An 18,177-nucleotide genomic window follows, 5' to 3' on the forward strand; every position below is an offset into this window, starting at 1 on the left:
CAACCCTCACCGTCCCTCCTCTGCTGAAAAAATTAAACTCGTGACATGTAGTGTTTCCCCCTCATCAATTGTGGCCGGTGACACCTTTTCAGTTCACTAAAGTCACACATAGTAGGTCAGAAAAGAGGACTTCTGTGGAACATCTTTCAGGAAGTGAATATATCACAGGAAATGTGTGCAACTTACTTCATGACGTGCGTGTTCCTGGAAACCTTTGATTGAGTTGTGTGAAATGTGCTAATATGCTTTGGAGAAGGCAAAATTTAGCGATTGGAGGTTCCTCTCTTCGATCTTTTCCCATTTCAACCAGCTGAAACCGATAACAATTCCTTAAGTGGAGGTTTTTACTGAGCCGACACAATTTCAAACACAAGTACACAAATCAGCTTCACTATAACTCGCAGCATTCACAGACAAACACTTGTCTTTATCTGGACACATTTCCCTCACAAATACAACATGCTAACGTTATTAGCACAAGCCTATGGCATTTTACATTGTATAAATTAGCCTAGCAGCTAGCAGGCTTTTCCTCTACTCAAATGAAGCCAGGGACAACAGCAACATTTAACAAAGGTAACGTTACATAATTTGGCTCCATTCCAACTCATAAGGTTCACTGACAAAACAACTGTCTTATACTAAACACGTTTTTTCAAACAAATACAACATGCTAACATTATTAGCACAAGCCTATGGCATTTTACATTGTATAAATTAGCCTAGCGATGAGCGGAGATTTCCTCTGCTCAAATGAAGCCAGGATAAATCACACACAAGACTTAAAATGCTATTTTTGTGGAGGCTTTATTGTCTTCACAATTTATTGTTTCTTATCTGTGAAATTAAAGTAAATAAAAGCTTTGTGTTCACTGAGGGAAATGGTTTCTTGTCTTCAAAACAAACAGACCAGGTAATTAAAACCAGTTAAAACACTAATTAAAGCGGTTTCATGATAGAAATCAGTGTTTCTTCCACACTGCTAGCCTGGCACCTGCTCATCTGTGCTCCCCTTTCTTCCCTGATAACTTAAAATCCAGATGTTCAGGAGGTTTTTACTGGGAGCCGAATTACCCGCAGAGGTATCTTCATGTCCAAAACAAATGGACCTGGCAATTTTAACTACTACAAACAATGAATAAAGCTGTTTCAAGATAAAAATCAGTGTTTTTCCAAAGCTTTTCAGCTCATTGCAGAGGGGCTGCTAATTACAGTGGCTAGCGCAAAAATGCAAATGGCCCTATATGAAGCTAGTGTTTGGTTTGTTTGTTCTGGGCTACTGTAGAAACATATTGGTGCAACATGGCGGACGAGACGACACTCCCTGTGTAGATATTTATGTTTAAAAAAAAAAAAAGTAAAAAACACAAAATTAAAGAAGACCATTGCATTCACAGAGTTAAAGCTAGTGAAGACACAGGTATTGTATTAAACGATAGGGGAGACCGGGGTTGGTTGTCGCACGGGTTGGTTGTCACAGTGCTTATTACAGCCACACTAGTGGGCGCTGTGACACTATGTTGATATCAAACAGTTGGCCTCATGAGCCTGGTCTCACTCTGAAGTTGTTGAAATGAGGCGCTTGGACAGTGACTTGTGTCATCAGAAAGCAATGAAAAAATTTGTCCTTTAACGTCGGCTTGATACACCATGTGCTTTTGTTGTTGAAGGAAAAAAAAATAGAATTATTATTAATTATTGCATATTATTATGATGTAATACCTTGCAGTGATTTCCTAAATCAGTGTTTGATTTTACTTCTCTCTAATCATTCATTGACTATACCTCTGCTTTTCATGAGAAGAAAACAAGGTCTTAACAGAAGATAAGAGCACAAGTAGACCCGAAACATGTGGAAATATGATTAACAGGAACATATAGGCTGTGTTGGGTGTCCCCCTGCACGTATTTCCTAACAGCTGGCCTACATATAATAACACAAACATTAAAGCACCACAAGGGAAATGATTATAGGAGAGAGGTATACAGGTCATACCAGCGACATGCATAACACGTTCCACTTAAGTCCCAGGGATCATGTCAAACAGCACCGTGTTTCCTTCAGGGCAGTCGTTTTAAAGTAGTTTTACTGAGCTCTGAGTGCACCCTCGGAACATTTAAAGGAATGATGGAGATATATTGATCTGAAACCTTGTGTTCCAGTAGAGGGACTAATGATGCAAACCTGTTTTATTTACTCTCTATAATTAGCAGATGATATGATGCCACAGTCAACATGAACCCTCTCACTGACTGAAACACAAATAAGACTTCTTCACTCCTGTGGCATCAAGTTTATGCTATGCTGCCCTCTATTGGACACAGTCATGCTCACAGTCCTCATGAGTGTGCAAGGTTTACCATGTGTGCACTGTTAACGACTGTCTTTAATCCAGTATAAGTTAATGCCAAGAATATACTATAGTACAGATCAAATTCATATTTTCCAACAATTTGACTCTGAAAATAAGAAACCCAACAGGATGGCAAATTATTCTCTCGTCTTGAGTTTCTACCCGAGTTTCATGAAGTAGACACATAATCACCTGCCAGTAGCTGGTGCCAAACACCAGGCTGTTGTCCAGATGGCTCCATGCTGCTGGAAAAGTAAAAACTAGGACAGCGCTCCAGTTTGACTTTTTAATGTTGCCACACAGACACCCTTCTGCAGCGTGTATTCTGGCAGTGTCACCAGGTGGTGTTGATTACAGGTGACTGCAACCAGCACAACAAGTACATCCCTACAGGGGGCGCTACAACCTTTCATAGCACTGAATCTCATGGTGGTGATCACTGAAATACCATGAGTCCAATTAAACCAGTGACGGCTGAAGAAAGTGTCACATTCAGACAGGGGAGTGTCTAGAGTATTTTAGATTAAGGGGCCCAAGTGGGTATTTTAAGCCAAAAAGTGTTGACATTAGAAGAAATCAATTTATTGTGTCAGTCTGACTAAAACCAGACTTTTGAAATACATTTAAACATGTTACTCCAACTGAAATTGCACTAAATCAAATCTCTCAAAGTCGGACTCAGGACCTGTTTATACGGTTCCATATATTTCTGAAAACGGATATTTATCTTTGCGTTTGCACCTATCATTTACACATAACCGGCGTTCTTCTCGACGAAAACGGAGGTTTTCAAAAACGGCTATTTTTGAAAATATCCGTTTCTATGGAGACGTGTAAACAGGACTGACAGAGATTTTGGAAAACGATAACGTTGCAACCCAGTTCGCTCATGCCCATTAGGCGCCCGGGAACTACAACAACAATGGCGGATATATGCCGGGTTGCTTACGTTTTGTTAGCACTTTTGGGACCACTTACAAACCTACAAATGAACTTAGCACTGCTGCATCAACATCACCGCTACATCGGCATGCAAAGACATCTGCTGTGCCCGATATTAGTAAGTGCATAGCAGCTAACTATGCTACATAAGGTTAAAATGTAGTCTATCACTGTTTTTATCACTAGCGCCAAGAGGAAAACAAATCACTGTGCATGCGCAGAACATTCTTCTATAGTGTTTGACATATGGCGTATCGCCACCTACTGGCCTGGCATGCTAACTGCAGCAAAAAGCTGTCGTTTCTGCGTCTCTAAAGTGGCAATCACTCATAAGGGCCCATTCTTTCAAAATACACTTCTGTTGTCACAGGAACTTTAACATTTACATACAGTCTCTTTCAAAATAAAAGCACTACATCAGTACAACACCGTGAATTGACTTTTTTTTTTTTTGCCTTAAACAACAAATGCACGTGGTTAGGTTTAGGAAAACAGAACAGGGTTTGGCTTTAGAATCTTCCGGGACACAGACACCGCTCTCCTGGGTGAAAGTCCATGTTGGACCCATCCACCACCCCTCCCATCTTCCCCACTCGGACCTTAACTTTTGTTTTTGTCCTGCCACATTTCCCCCAGACGCCACAGAGTGCCATTAAAATATACCAGCAACTACCTGGGTATCATGCCAACGTCAAAGGACATCTTTTATCATCTGTGTCTGACGCCACAAGTCAGTAGCCCCTTTTACACTGCCAGATTTTCCGCGAATGTTGGGCTGTTTTGTCGGCAAGCTGCGAGCCTTTAGACACACAGAGCCGTTTTGGCGAGTTGATCCGAAGTGCCCAATTTTGGCCTCGTAGGGTAGTCAAATTGGCGGAACCTTTTTGGTTTAAACAGAACGAGGCGCCCTTCCACCACGGGAGGGGCTGTTGAGGACTTGTGGGAGGAGCTGTTGATGACGCCGCACGTGCAACCCACTGGCGGTGGATAAACAGGAAACAGCTGATAGTAGGAATTAGCGAGCAGCTAGTAGCAAGACGGAAACACAAACCTGACAGACACTGTAAAGATGAGCAACTGGGGTGACAAGGAATTGCGCGCCCTCCTTGTCCTCGCAAACGAAGAGTCCGTTAACCATCACATGACGGGAACGGTGAAGAACGGGCCGACTTGTGAGAGAATCGCAGAAGGACTGACCAGCCGCGGCTTCCCTCCCACGTCACTGTTTACGTCACACACTGAGCTACACGTTTTGTTACTTGCTCACGCCCCCCATTGCCCCGAAAAAGAAGACATTCATTCTGTATAAACAAAAGTAGGTAGGCGGCATTTTGTTTTTATACTGCCAATGCTGAAAGAAGACTGATCGGGCTTTCCTGCAAATTTGCACAATTCCTGTTTGAAAAGGTCTACTGCCTAAGCACCAGATTTCAACATGAGTGAGACCATGTTGACCTCACAGGCCCCAGGGCAACCACACAGTCTATACTTACACCCCTGCCCACGGGCCACAAGTTGCGTATCACTTCACAACATGTCATCCTGACATAAAATTTTGCTCACCCAATGTGACAACCTATGCAAAGAACTCATTGTCACCAACAATTACTGCTCACTGTGGTTTACCTGACACATTATTTTAATGTGGGAGACAAAAAACGGACATAAAATTATTAAACTTTTTATTAAACTGAGGATAAACTTCACATGTTAAAGGACTTTGAGGGCTTTCACCCAATCAGGACTCATGCTGGAGAGAGAAACAGGAACAAGACATATGTCATAGACTGAAAATCATAGCTATCACAGGTGCTGGCGCGTGATAATCCGGGTTTTATTACAAAAACATACCGCATGCACGCGCCCTCGTGAGAGCTGCGCACGCGCCCCGTTAACTCCTTGCTGTGCAGTGACCGTTGAACTTTTCCCTCTGCCTCCGCTGACAGTGTGCTGCCTGCTGTTTACCACAGTGTACCGGGAGCCTGTGGACAATGTGCCGCTCCGGAGGAAGCTGACACACCGAGGGTGAGTCATGAAGCTTTTATTCACCTGCCAGCCGTTTAAAATCCGTTTAATCCTATGTGGACGGACGGTGACATGTTTTGTTGTTGAGCCGCGTTGCAGGTTTCGTCTGTTGTTATGAAACGGTTAATATCTGCCTGTAGACGTGAACATACTCACACCGCTACAGCTGAGACCTTACTCACAACAGATGGAAAACAAATTAAAAAATACTCTGAAACACATCAGCATGATCATAGTATCACCAAAATATGTTTATATAGTCTCGAACATTATGTTTTTGGTGTCTAATACAGTGGTGTGTGGTGGTAGCCACTGCGCATGCGCTATGTGAAGCAATGATGTGCACTGTTTCCAGTGCGCGTTCCCGCTTGTCTCCCTGTTAATTGCTGTCTAATTGATCCTGAATGAAGCTGAGTGACGTGGCAGCGCGTTTTAATCAGGCATTAAATGGGAAATTAATTAATTAAGCTTCTTTATATGAAGTCGTGGTGATGTGCACGTGGATTTTATATGTAAATAATCAAGGAGCACACAACAGAGAAGCTGAGCTCTTATTTTATACATTTATACGTTTTAAATCAGTATGTAAAAGGTGATTTTATCATATCTGTGTCATCCTGTGGGAACCTGGGTCGGGAACAGGAAGGTTGTGGGTCCAAGTCCCTGTCCAGACCCAACATGGAGTGTGGAGTGTGAATAAAAATAACTCGTCACAGGCTGCTATCTCAGCACCTGCTCATCTGTGCTCACCTTTTCTCCCTGATATTTTAAGATCCAGGTGTTCAGGAGGTTTTTCCCGGGAGTCGAATCGTCCGCAGAGGTCTCTTCATGTCCAAAACAAACGGACCAGGAGATTGTAACCGCTACAAACAATGAATAAAGCAGTGTCAGGATAAAAGTCAAAGCTTTTCGCCTCAGCGGAGAGGGGTTGCTAACTACTTAGCCACTTGTTAGCAATAACTGCCTTTTTAAAGACACACAGGAGCCTCAAAGTTCATAAGTGGGGTTTTTACTGACGTATTTCATGTCACAGAACAAAACATGAAAATCTCTTGTTTGTCTTGTGTCTCTTATATAAGGCATCTAACCAAAAAAACATTCAAAAAAACCTGCTGAGACAAGGAACCAGGAGTGGTAAAATGCTCCCAGTGACTCATCCCTCAAAGAAACCGCACTGAATATTTGCCTGTGTAAAAGGTAACGAACACATGACCCTAGTGTGAAACTCTGCAGCTGAAGTTTCAAGTCTTGTAGTGCCGGCGTGTGAGAGAGAGTCCTGGGTGCAAATTCCTGTAATTCCTGCAGCAGAGAAGTGAGTGACATTATGTGAGGAGGGATTCAGGTCACTGTGTTACTTGTTGCTTTGGCTCATTTCTCAACTCACGACACAAACTCACCAAACTGAGCAACAGAGGGGACAACACTGCACACCCAACAGCACATATAATCTGAACTGCCGACTGTAAGTTTGGTTTTACATCATATATTTGTAGCTGTGTGTACAGAAATTAAAACCTGAACTTAAGGAGTCAACAGAAAACAGCTGCAGGACAAATAAGAGGAAGTCTGGTCATGTTGAGGTCACATGTCAGGTTTTTCCACACCAGTGAGCTGATCAGTCACATTAAATGGGAGGCTCAGTTCTCAGGAAACCGTGAGCCGCTCCCTCCTGCACTCTCTACCTGGTTAGCACGAGCTAACACATCAAGTCCATGGTTTCCCAGACAGGAAAAAGAACGGAGCTAGCTTTCATGACTGGGTGCGGTTTGTAGAGGTGAAGACACGGGACTATATTGCGGCATCGGTAACAAAACACACGGCCGTTTGTTGCGCTCATTTTAGACCGGAGGATTTGTTGCGGGTGACATGTTAGTATAATATAATATATAAGTATAATGTTAGCCATGTGATGCTAACAGTTAGCCCTGTCACTGTGTGTGCGACTCTGTCACAGGCGCAGACCTCACACTCCTGCAGCTATAGTCTCAGAGAGCAGGGCAGGGCGGGGCTGAGCAAACCAACATGCTGGGTGCGGCTCTACAATGAAATGAAATTGAGCTGACATCGAGATGAGCTTTTTGCAGATGATGTGGCTCTGTTGGCTTGGCCGAGTGTAACGTGGTTGGGGAGAGGGTCAGCATCTTGAAGTCTCAGGCCATGGTTCTCTGCCGGAAAATGGTGGATTGTTTCCTCTGGGTGCGGAGAGTTGGTGCTTCAAGCAAGGGAGTTCAAGTATCTTGGGGTCTTGTTCACGAGCGAGGGTAGAAAGGAGCGTGAGATGAATCATTGGTTTGGTGCGGGCTCTGCGCTGGACCGTCGTGGTGAAGAGGGAGCTGAGCCAGAAGGCGAACCTTTCAATTTACTGGTCCATCTACGTCCCAACCCTCACTTATGGTCATGAGCTCTGGGTAGTGACTAAAAGAATGAGACTGTGGATACAAGCAGCCGAAATGAGTTTCCTCTGTGGGATGTCTGGGCTCAGCCTTAGAGATAGGGTGAGGAGCTCGGACATTCGGAGGGAGCTCAGAGTAGAGCTGCTGCTCCTTCGCATTGAAAGGGGTCAGTTGAGGTGGTTTGGGCATCTGATCAGGATCCTCCTTAGCGCCTCCTGCTGGAGGTGTTCTGGGCACGTCCCACTGGTAGGAGGCCCCGGGGCAGACCCAGAACACACTGGAGGGATTCCTTAAATCATCTGTCCTGGGAACGCCTTGGCGTCCCCCAGGAGGAGCTGGAAAGCGTTGCTGGGGAGAGGGAGGTCTGGGGTGCTTTCCTTGGCCTGCTGTCTCTGCAACCCAGCTTCAGATAGGCAAATGAAAATAAAAATGGAAATGGCACAGAATTCACAGGGGTTGGCTGAATTTGCGTTAACAGACACATCCTTGAGGGGCTGTTTAAAGACTGCCTAAATGCAGAAGTAAGCTATATTAACATTGCTAAAGAAGAAGTGAAGAATGTAAATAACTTTAAAATGTCACTGAAAAAAGTCAAATGAACGATTGCACATCACTCTCTTAAATTTTCTGTCACTTCTGCAGACTACCATAAAACCTTGTGAAAGCCGATTCAGGGGCTTTCTTTAACTTCTTCACAGCTGATCCATGAACATTTGAGCACTCACCTCTCCCCTATATTTTGTTCCCAAATGAAGGCCAACTTGTTAAGCAGCCTCGTTACACTTACATGGCACAACCAGGGGAATCTATTGGCCAGTGGGAAGTTAATCATTATGGCTATTGACAGCCACAGAGAGGATCAGGGACTTGTCCCGCACTGAGCTATACAAGGCTCATATCTTCATGTCCTCTGTGCTTCCTCTCTCCTCTCCTCCTCAGATAATTCTCTTTCAGACATGACCAACCTCAAGCCCAAAGCCGAGAGGCAGAGCGATGGAGCCGAGGGCCCGGACGGAGGCTGGGGCTGGGTACTGGTGGGTGCCATGTTCGTCAGCACGAGCCTGGTGTTCGGCCTGATGCGTTCCTTGGGGATCTTCTTCGTAGAGTTCGTGCAGTACTTTGAGGAGAGCGCCCAGGCCATCTCTTGGATCTCGTCCACGGGCCTGGCAGCACAGCAGTTCTTCAGTGAGTCCCTGTGTGTGTTCAAGTATCAGTGTGTTTGTTATGACGGCTAACAACTATTTTAACCATTAATTAATCTGTTGACATGAAACAAAGAAAGGCAGTTTGATAAAAATGTTAATGATCGACTAATGGGCTGATCCTTGCAGTGCTAGCTGCAGGTAACAGACTTGATCGTGTATAATTTTCTCTCATTAAATCTCGATCGAGAAGCAGATGATTGCTAGAAGGGTTTTTAAATTTGAGCCCCGTCACGTGTGGTTTGTGAAAAAAAAGCTGCAACACATTAACCCTTTAACCAGCATCGACGGGTCACTCATTACACACTCATGCTGTCCAGCCACACGTTGTTCAAACACACAGACGTTGGTGAAAACAGCAGCAGGGACTCAAAAGATGTCAGATATATCAGGCTGAGATCAAGAAAAGATCATCTAGAGTTGTTAACTGCAGATATTTGGCTTCATGCTAAATAGTCTGGACTAACGGAGGTGTCTGTGATTGTTTCCCAGGTCCGCTGGGTGCAGCACTATGTAATGCATATGATGCCCGGGTGGTGGTGATGACGGGGGGCTGTCTCGCTGCACTCGGCCTCATCCTCGCCTCGCAGGCCACCTGTCTTGTTCACCTCTACCTCACCATGGGTGTCATCTCAGGTAATTAAGTCTCACAACATCAACACTGTCATTCCTGTTCCTCAGGGACAACTGGATTAGAAATCACCTGCTCGTTATTTTTAGACATGTTGTAAAGCAGGTCATCTCTGTTTACGTAGTTAACTATTAACCTAGTTCACTGCAGGTGATCAAAGTGGCCTCTCACTGTGGCTCTCCCCTCCCCGCTCCTCCAGGTTTGGGCTGGGGGCTGATCTTCACTCCTATGGTGGCTACAGTCATGGCTAACTTCACCCGCTGGCGTGCCCTGGCGTTAGGACTGGGCTTCTCCAGCATCGGCCTCTCCTCCTTCGCATTCAACCCGCTGTTCCAGTGGCTGGTGGAGATGTACGCATGGCGAGGAGCTCTCCTGATTCTGGGGGGCCTCAGCCTCAACATCGTGCCCTGCGGGGCTTTGATCCGCCCAAAGCAATGCTCTAAAGCCCGGGCAAAGGTGAGACAAGACTCTACTGTCTTCATCTTTTGTACCAGCTTATAAATGGACCAGATATTGATGCACAGGTGACAATCAGTGAAAGATAAATGGGCAATTTTTTTGTTTTTTTGACTTAAGGCCACTTCCAGAAAAAGCCCAGTCTACTCTGACTAGCCTGCGTAACCAGGTCTTCCGTATCCTGGTATATCTGCACAGTCAGTGCAGCCACCAAAATGACTGTAAAGGATAATAGTGGCACTTTCTACCCTGACAGTTCACCAATAAAATCTTCAAAACACATCCACATATGTTCCAGCAGGAATACGATCTGAACTTTGGGAGAAATTTACAACATCAGCAACCAAGATTTTGTTTCCGTGACATTAGCATTAAGCTACACGTTGTAGTGTAGAAGTGGTAGTAGTGTCCAAGGAATGACTGTGATGGAGTGTCGTGGCACTTTCTACCGCAAAACAAACCACCAATAAAAGTTTCTAAACACAACCAGACATGTTCCAGCAGGAATATGACCTGAAATTAAGGAGAAATTAACAACATGGGCAACCAAGATTACATGTTTCCTGACATTAGCGTGTAGCTACATGTAGCAGTATATTTGTATCCGGGGAATGACTGTGACAGAGTATAGCTCAACTTTCTACCATAAAAGTCACCAATAAAAGCTTCTAAACAGAACTGGACATATTTTAGCAGGAATATGATCCAAAATTAGGGATAAATTAACAACACCAGCAACTAAGATTACATGTTTCCCTGACGTTAGCATGTAGCTACATGTACGTTAGCAGTGTACTTGCAGCTGGGGAATGACTGTTAAGGAGAATAGGGGCATTTTCTACCTTGAAAAGTCATTGATAAAATCTTCTAAACCAAATCTTCACAACTTGACATGTTCCAGCAGGAATATAATCCAAAATTAGGGAGAAATTAACTACATCAGCAACCAAGATTACCTTGATGTTAGCATGTAGTGGCATGTAGCAGTGTACTTGCATTTGGGGAATGATAATAGCAGCTTTTTCTACTGTGAAAAATCACCAATAAAAACTTCAAAACGCAACCGGACATGTTCCAGCAGTAATATAATCCAAAATCAGGGAGAAACTAACAACATCAGCAACCAAAATTATGTGTTTCCCTGAAATTAGCATGGAGCTACATGTATCAGTGTAGTTGCACCTGGGGAATGACTATAATGGAGTATAGTGGCACTTTCTACTATGAAACATCATTGATAAACTCTTTTAAACCAAAATCTTTGAAACTTGAGATGTTCCGGCAGGAATATGATCCAAAATCAGGGAGATATGAACAACATCGGCAACCAAGATTATATGTTTCCCTGACGTTAGCATGTAGCTACATGTAGCAGTGTAGGCTACGTTATATTGCACTTGCAGTAAGGCCAACCTTTCCTACTTTGCCTCCCCACAGGTGGACTCAAAGAGCAGGACATCATGCACGGCGATGCTGCACCGAGTCTCCTCCTACCTGGAGCTGTCTCTACTCTTTGAGAGGCCGTACATCACCTACACATTCGCCGTTACGCTTCTTAACGTCGGCTACTTTGTGCCGTATTTCCACCTGGTGGCCCACAGCCGCCAAGCTGGCTTCTCAGAGTACCAAGCTGCTTTTGTCATGTCAGCCGCCGGTGCTACAGACATTCTGGGGCGTGTGGTGTCAGGCTGGTTCTCAGACCTGCGTCACTTTCGGCTGATTCATTTACTGACCATGTGGACAACGCTTGCGGGAGTCTTCATCATGCTGCTGCCTGTGAGTTCCTTGTCCGGCTCCTACGCTGCACTGATGGTGATCAGCCTCCTCTACGGCTTCTGCTCCGGGGCGCTCACGTCTCTGGTGTTCGCGGTGGTGCCCATGATTGTGGGCGTGGAGCGCATGATGGGGGCCCTCGGGCTGCTGCAGCTCATCGAGAGCGGCGGGGGGCTGCTGGGGACACCTCTGTCAGGTACGAGCGGCACAATGACGGAGCAGTTGCACAGTTCATAATGTGGGTCATGTCACCATGTTTCGTGTTATCTCAAGTGACAAAACCAGGTCATAAATACAAGTTAACACACTGGAGCTAAAAGTAGTCAAACATTAATTGAGCAATCAGGATCAGACAGTTCCCTCACTCCCTCTTCTTCATAGTGAGAACAAAATGTCTTAAAGGGTCAGTGCACCCAAATTACAAAAAAACTCAATGCTTTCTCACCTTACCTCTGGTTATATGCAGCCACTCAGATAGATTTATAAGACTTATGTTTCCCTAGTACAATTGAGATTAATGGAATTGAACAAAAAGTCAGTTGTTCTGAACATTTCATTCCTATTTCTTAAAGGGTAGTTTCCGTATTTTTCAACCTGGATTCTATTTCCCCACGTTTTTGTCTATTTTAAATTCGTCCAGTATTAAGCGAGACCGCTGTGGCTGGCAGCAGCAAAACAGGCTGCGATGTAACTTTTATGATCATTTGCATGCCATCAATTTACATCCACTTAAAGTGTTTGTTTTTGTCACTGACAGGCTCGGATTGTTATTCTAAGTGTCTGACAACATTATGGAAAGGATCCCGACAGAGATAGACCTTTTGTTAATGAGTAAGATCCTTTTTGTTTAACCACAAACAGCCCCGAAATCTGTTGTCAAACCCACCAGACTCCATTTAAATAAACAGTAATTTTAGAATTGCAAAACACACTTCAGTCAAAGTCAATACATACAAAGTAAAACCTCCAGAAGCGGTCTTGGGTTCATCTTTCCACTGTTCCAACAACCATCAACTCTGGTGTGGTTGAAATTAACCCTTAATTCACCCAGTTAGATGTGAAAATGTACTTGATTTATACATGTCAAAATATTGTGCTTATTTAAATGGAGTGGACTGGTGCGTTTGGTGATGGTGATTTCAGTGTCTGACAACATTTTGGAAAGGATCCCTACAGAGATAGACCTTTCTGTTAAAGAGTAAGACACAACCCCAACATAGCCATCACCAAACCCACCAGACTCCATTTAAATAAACAGTAATTTTAGTGTGTATAGAGGCAACATATTTTCACATCTAACTGGGTGAATTAAGAGTTTATTTCAACTAAACCAGAGCTGACGATTGTTGAAACAGTGGAAAGACGAACCAAGACAGTTTTTGTGAGTTTTATTTTGTTCCTTTCGACTTTGAATGGTGTGTTTTTTACTTTGGTAAAATTACTGCTTATTTAAATGGAGTCTGGTGGGTCTGACGATGGTGATTTCTGAACTGTTTTTGGTCAAATAAAAAGAATCTAACTCTTAAACAAGAAGCTCTATCTCTGTAGGGATCCTTTCCACAATGTTGTCGGACACATAGACACATAAGCCACGTTTCCATCAGCCTGTTTAGATGCGCATCTAGGGGATGGAAACAGTTGTGTTGGAATTAAGTCTAACGTAGCGTACCTCTCTCCATGATGATATCCACACTCCGGGTCGGGATGGTGGTAATGCATTTACAAGCTGGTTGCCAACCGCCAGAAAAACGTAGAAGAAGAAGAATGCGAGACTTGTTTTGTTTCCGGTTCTGCGGAAAACTCGCGCAAGTTCGTAGTTTTCACCAAAGTCCGTACATTTAATGGAAACACACAGGATTCGTATTTCTTTTAATGCGCATTTCCCAATGATTCACTCACTTTTGGATGGAAACATAGCTATAGTTTTTGTCACTGAGCCTGTCAGTGACAAAAACATGGCCTGGGTCCAGACCTTGAATCCACCCACTCCTCTGTGTAGAGAGTTGACAATACTATCTGATATTAGTCAAGCAAAAACGTTACATTGCATCCTGTTGTCTCGCTCTATACAGGACCAATTTCTAAAAATGTTGTTCCTATTAGTCACTTAGAAACAAAAACATGGGAAAATAGGGGCCGATTTTGAAAATATATAAGTTACCCTTTAAAAATATTGCCAGCCTGAACCTTGATAATAACCCTGTTAAAAGAAGAGAACACTCCTCTTTCTTCAAATTCCCAAATAAATCATATTCATATACCTTTTCACAGCAGACACGTTGACTTGACATAGTAAGAAGAGCACAGGTGATGCTAATAACACAAACGATGGCTGTGCTCCAGCAGCAGTTAATGTCATTAATTACACCTGTGGAAGAAGTTCAGTTTCAGGTCCTGTATCTGTTGAAAAACCTCAGATATCTCTCTAAAGGTCAATTTAAAGACTTAGTTGAATCAAACAGGTCACAGTTTTAAGACCTAAGAAGCTTTATATTTGTAGGATATTTGTGTTTATTGGATATATTCTCCTGTCTCCGTGTCTCAAGGGTTGCTCAAGGACGTCACAGGCAACTACGTCGCCTCCTTCGTGGTTGCGGGCGGCTTCCTCGTTCTCGGTACCTTGACCATGGCCACTCTGCCTCACTTCTTCTCCTGCAAAGATCCGCCGCCTCCTCAGAGACGTTCCCTTCAAGACAGTACCAAGGGTTTACACTCAGAGCTGGAACAGATGAACAGTTTGCCTTCTGACACAAACCACAGAGGAGTCAATGATCTGACACCTGCAGTAAACAGTAACCCACAGGACTGTGTAAGTTAAGGATTCGAGAGCCTTGTTGGGACTCCTCCAGTCCAGCCAGTGTGACGATGGCGCCTCCCTGAAGGCGCTGTCAGTTAATATGCTGCTCCACTTGTCGTTGAATGGCGTGTTGGATACGTGTTTGCATTATACCTCAGAGATTCAGACCCAAAGAAAGAAGCTAACTGTGAAAACTCCAACAGCATAAAGGGGCCAGTGAGTTCCTCACTCTGTTACACATCCTAACCTCAGTTTAACGTTTAGACCAGCACCTTCTGCCTGAATGGAAACACTGTGCGTTTAAATACTTTGTAACGTACAGATGTGTGGTTCCAAGTTGTTCTATACTTGAGTGGAAAACTAAGAAGCAGAACATTTATTTTAAGTTGTTCGTGTGAATGTAAGATGTGAATCTGATTCTGTTATTGTGAGATTTTACACGTACATGATTAAAGTAACTTTGTTGTTTTTCAACTTGGATGGTATTTTCACGTTTTTGTGTCTAAGTGACAAATGGGAACAACTATTGTTGAAATTGGTCCAGTATTCAGAGAGCGTGCTGCAGCAGGAAGCAGCGAAACAAGCTGCAATGTCACCACCTGGGGCGTGTTTACTTCTCAATTTACGTCCACTAAAAGTGTTTGTTTTTGCCACTGATAGGCTCGGATTGTTATTTTGTCGTGCCTAACAACATTTTGGAAAGGATCCCAACAGAGATAGACCTTTTTAACGTCCTAACCCCCTAACCCTAACCCTAACGTTGGCATTCAACTTTGTCCTGACATTGATTTGGGTTATCTGAGATCACAACGTAAATTCAACCAAATATCTATTGATGTTGATGGCAAACTGGGAACCACTCAGGATGTGTACGTCCACTAAAAGTGTTTGTTTTTGCCACTGACAGGCTCAGATTGTTATTATAAGTGCCTAACAACATTTTGGAAAGGATCCCTACAGAGATAGACCTTTTTATTAAAGAGTAAGATTGCTTTTATTTGACCAAAAACAGTCTTGAAATCACCACAGCCAAACCCACCAGACTCCATTTAAATAAACAGTAATTTTATCGTCATAAAACGCACTTCATTCAAAGTCAATGGAAGCAAAATAAAACTCACAAAAATGGTCTTGGTTCGTCTTCCCACTGACCCAACAATCACCAACTCTGGTTTGGTTGAAATAAACCCTTAACTCACCCAGTGAGATGTGAAGACATGCTGGTTCTATACACGCTAAAATTACCTAATATTTACATGGAGTCTGGTGGGTTTGATGATGGTGATTTTGGAGGCTGTTTGTGGTGAAACAAAAAGGATTATAAGCTCTATCTCTGTAGGGATCCTTTCCATAATGTTGTCAGACACTTCATATAACAATCTGAGCCTGTCAGTGGCAAAAACAAGCACCTTCAGTGGACGTTAAGTGACAGTTGCCCCCAAGGTATAACAATGCAGCATGTTTTGCCACAGCGCTCTCGCGCAATACGAGACAAATTTTAAAAAATAGTTGTTCCCATGAGTTACCGACACACAAAAACATGGGAAAATAGGGTCCAAGGAAAATACCAGTGTCACCCTTTAATCTTCGCTATCCTCATTTAAATTACACTGCTCAAAAAAATCAAGGGAACACTTAAATCACATATCAGATCTTGATGAACAAATTATTCAAGTGTTAAATATTTACTGATGCACATTGTCAAATTTGTTGAGAACAAAATGACGTAATAACGGTCAGTGGAAACCAAAATCATCAACTCACTGAGGGCTGGATTCAAAATCACACCGAAAATCACAGGTTGATCCAACTCATAATGTGACTCAGTAGTGTGTGTGGCCCCTGTGTGCCTGTATGCACTCCTGACAACGTCTGAGCGTGCTCCTGATGAGTCAGCAGATGGTTTCCTGGGGGATCTCCTCCCAGACCTGGATCAAGGCATCACTGAGCTCCTGGACAGTGTCAGATGCACCGATACATAACGTCACATAGGTGCTCAGTTGAGGTCAGTGGAACCAGAGGGCCAGTCAATGGCATCAATGCCGTCATCATCCAGGAACTGCCTACACACTCTGGACACATGAGGCCAGGCATTGTCCTGCACCAGGAGGAACCCAGTGCCTGCCGCACCAGGAGGAACCCAGGGCCCACTGCACCAGCATAAGGTCTGACAATTGCCCTGAGGATTTCATCCTGGTACCAAACAGCAGTCAGGGTACCGTTGGCTATGACATGGAGGTCTGTGCGACCCTCCAAGGATCTGCCTCCCCAGACCATCACTGACCCACCTCCAAACCGGTCATGCTGGATGACGTCACAGGCAGCGTAACGTTCACCACGGCGTCGCCAGACTCTTTCACACCTGTCACATGTGCTCAGTCTGAACCTGCTCTCATCTGTGAGGAGAATGTGTCACCAATGCCAGTTCTGGTGTTCTCTGGCGAGTGCCAACCAAGCTGCACGGTGCTGGGCTGTGAGCACAGGTCCCACTAGAGGACGTGGGGCCCTCATGCCACCCTCATGGAGTCTGTTTCTGACAGTGTGGTCAGAAACATGCACATCAGTAGCCTGCTGGAGGTCACTTTGTAGGGCTCTGGCAGTGCTCCTCCTGTTCCTCCTCACACAAAGGAGCAGTTTAACTGACTTGGTGTTGGACTGTGACCATTAAGTGTTCCCTTGATTTGTTTGAGCAGTGTGAATACTTTTAATTAGGCACAAATGACAAGAGAAACTGACAGTCAGCGCCACTGGATTAATCCACTGTTGGCCCCGTCCCTCCTACTGTCTGAGCACTGTGTGAGTGTGTGTGTGTGTGTGCAACGCCATCTCCAAACAACTTGAGTACATAATACAGCTTCACATGTCAACATATTTTTTTATAGCACTGATTGTTTACCCAGTAAACAGCGGGACAGAGTCTCAGGTAGTGAACCAGGACTTGTCATAAGTCCTTTAACATTTCTTTAGTCTTTACTGTGGAATATGTGTGTGTAGATTTCTGAATGATTAGCAGCACCTCTCTGTCAGCGCTGATTTACATAAGCACACCAGCATCTCTTAAAGAGCTGCAGACTCCAGCACTGTTTCCAGCGACTCCCTTCCAGCCTCAGGACTTCCACTCTCCAATCAGAGCATCGAATACAAGACTGTTATTTGTGATTTCTCAAGTGCTTTTTCTCGTGACACAATCACTGCTTCAGAGCCATAAACTGTCTTTGGAAATAACAGATATATGGCTCTGAGGACAGCTGAAGGAACACCAGGTTTGCAGGACAGAGACAGCGGGGTCACTGTGACCTGCTGGCTTCTTTTCAATGTGAAAGGTGTGTGAGTTATAGCTACACACACTTGACAGAAATATAAAATACACGATTGTTTTTGCTCCTAGTGGAACATTTTTGTCTTAAGCATCTTTTCCTAGATGTCTGATAAAAAGCTGTGACTCTCTGTCGTCTTAAAACAACCACTCACACATCCAGGCTACAACCTGACACTATGATATGTTAAAGTGCCGTATTTTGTACACACTCCTGATTAAAAGTCACTGTATTTTGTTTTAATACATCGTCACTATTAGTGGTTTTTGTGTCTCAGTCTTTCATGC

The 18,177-nt window shown here is 44.0% G+C and overlaps 2 protein-coding genes across 2 annotated transcripts in view; both read left to right on the top strand.

The window, feature by feature from the left end:
- Positions 1-18,177, top strand: part of zgc:194930 (uncharacterized protein LOC557813 homolog) — a 278,453-nt gene that overhangs the window by 127,005 nt on the left and 133,271 nt on the right. The window lies entirely within an intron of this gene.
- On the top strand, positions 5,162-18,146 carry slc16a13 (solute carrier family 16 member 13). Its single transcript, XM_050067694.1, has 6 exons — positions 5,162-5,321; positions 8,654-8,899; positions 9,409-9,552; positions 9,747-10,003; positions 11,441-11,972; positions 14,323-18,146. The coding sequence occupies exons 2-6, from the start codon at positions 8,671-8,673 to the stop codon at positions 14,592-14,594; spliced, it is 1,434 nt and encodes a 477-aa protein (XP_049923651.1). The 5' UTR covers positions 5,162-5,321; positions 8,654-8,670; the 3' UTR covers positions 14,595-18,146.

The sequence above is a fragment of the Epinephelus moara genome, chromosome 17, assembly GCF_006386435.1.
Source record: "Epinephelus moara isolate mb chromosome 17, YSFRI_EMoa_1.0, whole genome shotgun sequence".
In the NCBI taxonomy this organism is placed as follows: domain Eukaryota; kingdom Metazoa; phylum Chordata; class Actinopteri; order Perciformes; family Serranidae; genus Epinephelus; species Epinephelus moara.

Excerpts from the sequence above, each read along its gene's own strand:
- slc16a13 (XM_050067694.1), top strand. The coding sequence starts at position 8,671 with ATGACCAACCTCAAGCCCAAAGCCGAGAGGCAGAGCGATGGAGCCGAG. Across the intron at positions 9,553-9,746 it reads CACCATGGGTGTCATCTCAG|GTTTGGGCTGGGGGCTGATC; the intron begins GTAATTAAGTCT and ends CCGCTCCTCCAG. Across the intron at positions 10,004-11,440 it reads GCTCTAAAGCCCGGGCAAAG|GTGGACTCAAAGAGCAGGAC; the intron begins GTGAGACAAGAC and ends GCCTCCCCACAG.